General features: G+C 37.7%; 1 protein-coding gene across 1 annotated transcript in view; it reads right to left on the bottom strand.

Annotated features, from left to right (window-relative positions):
• Nucleotides 1–6,784, bottom strand: part of Tox (thymocyte selection associated high mobility group box) — a 356,660-nt gene that overhangs the window by 162,769 nt on the left and 187,107 nt on the right. The window contains exon 3 of the mRNA XM_004642364.1: nucleotides 1,295–1,537. Coding sequence (XP_004642421.1) covers nucleotides 1,295–1,537 — 243 coding nt within the window. The remainder of the gene's footprint in view (nucleotides 1–1,294; nucleotides 1,538–6,784) is intronic.

The following is a 6,784-nucleotide window of genomic DNA, read 5'->3' on the forward strand; positions in this document are numbered from 1 at the left end:
AGTTTCTAATAGTAGCTGTATATTTATCCTAACTATTTTGTATATATAAATACAAAATGAACTTTCCTTTGTATCACATTTTTTTTTGTCCTGTCAGAGGTGGATATTCTATTGGCATCTAAATACGATATGTGTTTGAATTCAGCTAAACAATCTAACACTGTCTAGCAGTCTATAATATTAGTGGGTTATCCTCAAAAGTTATTGACTTAAGCCTTTTATAGCTCATCGTATTAATATGGCTTTACCTGCCCTAGCCCCTTGTGTTCACAATTATCTGAGAAATCATTTTGTGAAGTCACTCAAGTTAGAGATCTGTCTCCACCAAATGATTTATAGAAGTGATATTATGAAATGTTTTTTTAATGAACAATGTCATATGAACAAGTTATTGTTCATTGTGATCATAGCTCACTCTTATATGATGAAAATAACTAGAAGATTGGACTTTAAAGGAATTGAATAATGAAAATCAAAGAGCTGGATAGAAGCTGTGCCCTAGACCACGTGCTACAAATATATGTGTTTTTCTCCCTTGAAATATAGACAGATAAATTATTAAGTATGAAGGTAACATAAAAATCAGAAGGAAAGCATTTGCAATAAGCCAGTCTTTCTCAATTATGGAATGCTCATTAGAAATACAGACCTGTTGGACTCTCTGGGTAGGGCCTGGGAATTTGACTTTTTCCCAGGTTTTTGGGTGATTCACATTTCCACTAAATTTGAGAACTTTCAGCTGTTAAACAATTCAGACATACAAAACATCCCAGTAGACTGAAGCATCTTAATAGAGATAAATTTTGATCACAACTGACTTCCAAAATAGAGGTAAAAACTGTCTTTTTGCTTTCCTAAGATATAAATTTATGGAATTTGCAAGTGAAAAATAATTAGAAAATCCAGATCGATAGCAGTTCCTTTTCAGAAGGACTGGGGACCTTACTTACGGGGAGGAATTCTACACAAGATGGGGATTGGCATCAGTTAGGGTTACAGTTTATCTGACAGCTGTTAAGGCGGTATGTATAACTGCACACTCAGGGTCAAGCAGTATCTAGCACTTTGGGTTACAAATATGATTACACAATTAAATGATTTTTGCCTTGACTTAAATAAAAAGCGGAAAATTGCTTCACACATTTAAAAGATTTAGAGAAAATATTTCTGATATGTAAAAACTGCTTTATAGTTTGAGAATGCCATCATCACAGTGTAAAAGTCTGCATTGGGATATTCCTTGCTTTTGCTTTGTCTGTCACTCCCTACCACAGAGAGGTGAGCAGATTCTTACCACAGACAGGGAGTTGGAAAGCAGGGTTCCATCCTGGCCCAGCATGTTGGAGACAGTTATTTCCGGGAGGTCCACATTTTGTGGGTGGAATGGCAACAGGCCATTGTGGTTCATGGGGTGGCACAGGGAGTGGTAGCCAGGCTCGACTTCATTCAGGTGCACCAGTGAGTGGTCAGGGAGGGAAGGAGGTGTGATGGGAGGGATGTTAAAGTCTTCGCTTTCTAGACTTGGACCCGGGTAGGACTGTGAAAAGACAAGAGTGACAGTGTGGCACGTTAACATCCTCTGTTCTTCCTCACCAGGAACACATCACCTTTTGGGTATAATTACCTGTAGCATTATGATTTAGCAAGATGTTTCAAATGTTCATATTACCTTACTGCCATTTATTATACCATTATGCATGGAAGAAAATTGCCTTGAAAGTATATCCACTTCTAGTATAAAGACTACTTCCATTAGGTGGTTTTATTTTTCCAGGAAATTGAACTCAAACAGAATTCAAAAGTCCCATTAAAATTTTCCAGAGTTTTAATCTAGTTGAATACCTTTTTCATGGGAATTGTGGGGAAGGGAGGCAATTTATAAAAATTAATGTTTGATCAAACATGTTTCTTAGGGCTCCCTACTGCTTGGATTATGGGATGGCAGAAAAATGAATTCCAGAAGTCTGAGGCAGTTGCCTTTGGGCTTGAAAAGTTACCTGTTCACAACAAAAGAAAATGTAACAGAAAAAGGAGTAAGTTAAACATGCTGCATAAGTGTAGACACATTGAAGATTTGATATATTTTTCAAAGCCCACAACAAGCTAATTCTATCTTAAAGACTTTATTAGTGGTCTAAGTGCCTGCCAGGCAAGCTCAAGGACCCAGTCTTGATTCTAGGTACTGTATGACGTGCTGGCCACTGAAACTGGGCATGGTGGTGTATGCTTGTAATCCTAGTGCTGGGGAGGCTGAGATAGGAGGATCACTACAAGTCTGAGCTGTGTGTGAGACTATGTAACAAGTAAATAAATAAATAAACAATTTTTTTTCAAAAAAGTGGAGAGTTCCTTCATGATTTCTAGTCATGTCTGACTTTCTGTAAAAGTTGATAAATAATAATACACAAATTTAATTTCACTGCAGTCCATCATGGAATGCAAAATACTACTATTATTATAATGCAAATTCTGAATAAAAGTCAAGAGCAAAAAAATAATATTAACATACCTTTTGCTTTTACAAATTACCTTAGATAAAATAGAAAGGGTGGTAGTGTAGAAAGACAGAAAAATTATATAAGACACACCTATTTTAAAAAAGAATGTAGTACATGTTGGAAAACATAAGGAAGAGCTGAATAAAGGAACACTGTTACCAATTTGGATCAATGCACAACTATATTTAGTAGTACTTTATAAAACAGGTGTCATAATATGAAAGGGAACATTTTGGTCCAGATAATTCTTGCAAGGCTATCTTTCAAAATAAGAGAGCCTTCATAGTCTCTGTGTGCATGGGTAACAAGGACTCCCTTGTCTAACAGCACAGTGCCTGCTGAAGTGTGCAACTTTTGAAATGAGGAGGCAAAGAGTATGAGCCAAAGAAAGTAGTGCAAGGTATAAATTGGGTGTGTAGCCAATAAGCTTCATGCTTCTGTGTCCAAGTGCCTAGGGTTATTTTTTCCAGATGGCGTCTATTTGTCTAACAGAAAGAAAATCATCAAATTGTACTTGCTAAGTGTTGTACAAGTTTTGATGTATTTGTTTAAGTGCTGTGGGAAGACAAGATCAAATGAAGAGCTGGTTGGAACATCTGGAAAAGAGGCCTGGCATGGGAAGGCACATGCGGGTTAGCACCTGGGGGGAAGGGTTGATTAATTCCTACAGATAATTTTTCTTAAATACCTAACTTTCTGGTACAAAAATAGCTACCAACTCTAAAAGTTCAATCATCTGTTACCAAAGTCTTCTGTTAATAATATTATGCTTTTAAAAAAATAATATATATGTTTTGTCTGAAAATTGTATTTGTGCTCTATGTAAAAGTTTGATCAAATTCTCACATAGCTGATATATTTTAGAGCCCGAGTCTATAGATTTCAGCCCTTAATTCCTTCTATAAGGATAGATGCCCACTGGGGAGAGAAAGAGAAAGCATATTTAATGATTCTTATTTCATATAAAGTACTTTATAGAGTCCTTTGACTGTGCTGCCTTCATTTAAAACTTATAATAATCCTTTATATAGCGATCACTGCCCCCATTATCTTGAAAAGCAATTGATGCTCAGAAGTTAAGCAACTTGGTTAGCTTCACTTAGCTGATGAACAACAACTTAGTACACAGGCAGAAAAGATGAATATGTGATGAAAGAAAGTGTTTCTTGATTGTCCTGGTGATGGAACCAGGGGCCTTGGCAAGAAGGTGCATCTTCAGCCTTCTTTCATTGTTTATTTAGAGACATAGTCTCACTAAATCACTAAGTTGCCAATGGTGGTTTGGAATTTGAGATCTTCCTGTCTTAGCCTCTGAGAGCTGGGATTACAGGTATATACTATCATATCAAACTGTGTGAAGGGATAGTTACATGAGCAGTAAAACTGTCACTATTTTAATAGGTTGGATGATAGAATATCACTAATAACCCTGTCTCTGATAAATAAAATTTAACAACATATACATAACATTATCATTAGTAATAGTGTTTTCTTATATCAAATTCCACCCAAAAACCCATCCACCAAAATTCACTAGTTTATGAGTGTAGGAATCCATAATTTCTCTCTGCCAGTAGAGCAATTGCTAGTTTTTTTTGATATATAACTTTAAAGAAGTTAACCAGTGCCTATTTGAAACCTTTCAGAATTAGGCATAAGTAATGGAAAGAAAGTAGAAAGTTACTCTTAATTTTAAAATATCATTAGACCTCTGAAAGTACAAAGGGATATTCTAGCCAGAGTATCTCATGACTTTATATTCTAGAGTTTCTTAAGTTGTTAAATCTTAATTAGTGGTATTCTAGAGAAAGGTCTAATTGGTAGCACTTTACATTCAGTGATAACAATTATAATGTAAATTTACTAAGCTACATGGCTTATTTTCATGTAATTACACACTAACATTTAATCCATGCAATTATACATCAAAACCACAGACTCCACAACTTAACTTGCAATGGGGTCAAGAATTTTAATAACATAAAGTTACTTAGTAGTTTATATTCTTATATTAGAAATCATGATATGCCTATTTGCCAGTGAAATTGATGCCATATAAAAATACTATGGTAGGTGTACAAATTTCAAAAAGTGATAGATTCTTTAAAAGTTCAATGCCCAATTAATTACTAATGGTTTTAGATGTGTAAATAAATCAGTTAGTTTCCCAACTTTGAATTCTATGATCTCTTTTACCTTGAGTCTTAAATATTACATTAAATGTGTTTATTAAATAGCTTTACAGTATAGACAGTTTGAAGTTGGGAAAATATAAGATATCATTTGATACTTTATTTTATTCCCCATGACCTTCTTGGTTGAATTTGCATTAAAAGTTTATTGAATGAATAAACTAAATAAAGTGGACCCTTGACTTATCTACTTAGTTCATTCACAATGGCTGGTTGTAACTCAAATTGCTTGTAAGTCAAGACTAGTTTTTCCATAAGAAATAATGGAAATAGCCATAATGCATTGCAAACTTCCTAAAGTATCCCTTATCTAACCTTGTTCTAAAAATGAAAGGTTGTATAGTGTGTGTATTTTACCACAAATACCAATAATTTTCCTAGTATATTCACTGAAAGGTTATAAAATGTGTCTATTGAATGAGCATCAATTTCATACTTATTTACCATTCAAGTTGACATCTTTGGCTTTCAGGAAGTGATGATGAAATGGAAGGAGGTTTTTGTTTGTAAGGAGAGTCCCCTTCCACAAGAACATCAGGAATGTATTCCCTGCTGTCCTTTCTCTCCATGGGAGAGTCCTTAGCCCACTAGGACTTGCTTCTGGCTCACTAGACTAGGTCTCAATGTTTTTGGAAAGGAAAACTCATTTAAGTTTGTCTGCTTTTGTCTTTTCTTTAACACTGCCCTATAAAGTGACATGATATTGTCATTAAGCAAGTGAGTGCAGTGATCGGCTTTTTCTCTGTCTGGATGGGTTTTCTCTACAAATGTTTCTAGCTCTCTCAGTGTTTTCAGGATTTCCTTTATTTCAGAAAACGGCACTGGTTCCTAATACTCCCCCGCCACTTCAGAAGGCTCCTCAACCACCACTCTCTGCTGCTCAGACAGAAGCCGTGAAGTTCCTCAGTAGGCAAACTCCTCTGAGTGCCCTGCACCAGTTCCTCAACATGTCCACTGTCTATGTGAAAACCTGTGGACTCTGCTGTAGTGACAGTGTCATCAGATACAGGGTCAGTTGAAGGCTCAGGTTGCTTTGCCCAGCCTTCAAATTCTCTCTCCTGGCACCAGTGAGATATCTCAGTGGACTAAACTCAGTGGACTAAACTTAGACAAGTGTGTAGGGACCATAGTTTGAGCCCTAGCACCATATGCTGAGCCAGCCCAGCCCCCACGGTGGGCTGAGCTGGCCACAAACAAACAAACAAACAAACAAACAAACAAGTAAATGAAAAACAAAGTCTCTCTCCTGTATAACTTTAGGCTACACCTTCCTCAAGGTAGATCTCAATGTCTTTAGACATTGTTCCAGGATTTCTCAATTAAAACCACACAGGAAAATATGTTGCAATGTTTCTTCCAGAACTTTTTTTTAAAAATGTATTTGGTTATTGCAGGGTCTCACTACAAAGGTCAGACTTATAGTGATCCTCCTGTTCTCAGCCTCCCCAGCACTGGGATTACAGGCATAGGCATTATGCCCAGACTCTGTGGCTGGCTCAGCCCACCCTGGGGGTGGGGCTGGCACAACATGTCGTGCTGGGGATCAAACCATGGTGTCTACACTTGCCCAAGTTTGCCTGAGTTTTAGACCACTGAGCTATCTCACCAGCCTGCTTCCAGAATTCCTTAAGGGTTAAATTTGTATCTGAGATCATCTGGAAGCACTTCAGGAACAGATTCTTGGTACATGGCTTGTGAAAGTTAACTATAACCTGCTGGTCTATAGCCAGATGTGGAGGAGTTGTATTACATGGGAGGAAGTTGACTGAAAGCTATAGGAATTCTTCTGTCAATTCTTCTAAATCTCCTGGAGGAAGAGAAGCATTGACTAAGATGCCAACCTTGAGCTGTAAGCCTTCATCCTGTTGTATTTCTTTATAGTAGGACAGAAAGGGACCCAGTCCTAGCCCAGGTCCTGTGAGTGTGTGGAGAGCTTCCTGCTACCCTGCGCCGGCGGGACCAGTCCCAGTGCAGGCGCAGCGTGGGCAGGAACCTCTCCCACCCCCTCGGCCACCCCCCACCACTCCACCTTACCCGCCCCACCCCTCCCGCCGAGTAGGAATTTCTGCCGAGTTCTGGGAACCCCCAGACCCA

Source organism: Octodon degus, unplaced genomic scaffold (genome assembly GCF_000260255.1).
Source record: "Octodon degus isolate 3935 unplaced genomic scaffold, OctDeg1.0 scaffold00152, whole genome shotgun sequence".
In the NCBI taxonomy this organism is placed as follows: domain Eukaryota; kingdom Metazoa; phylum Chordata; class Mammalia; order Rodentia; family Octodontidae; genus Octodon; species Octodon degus.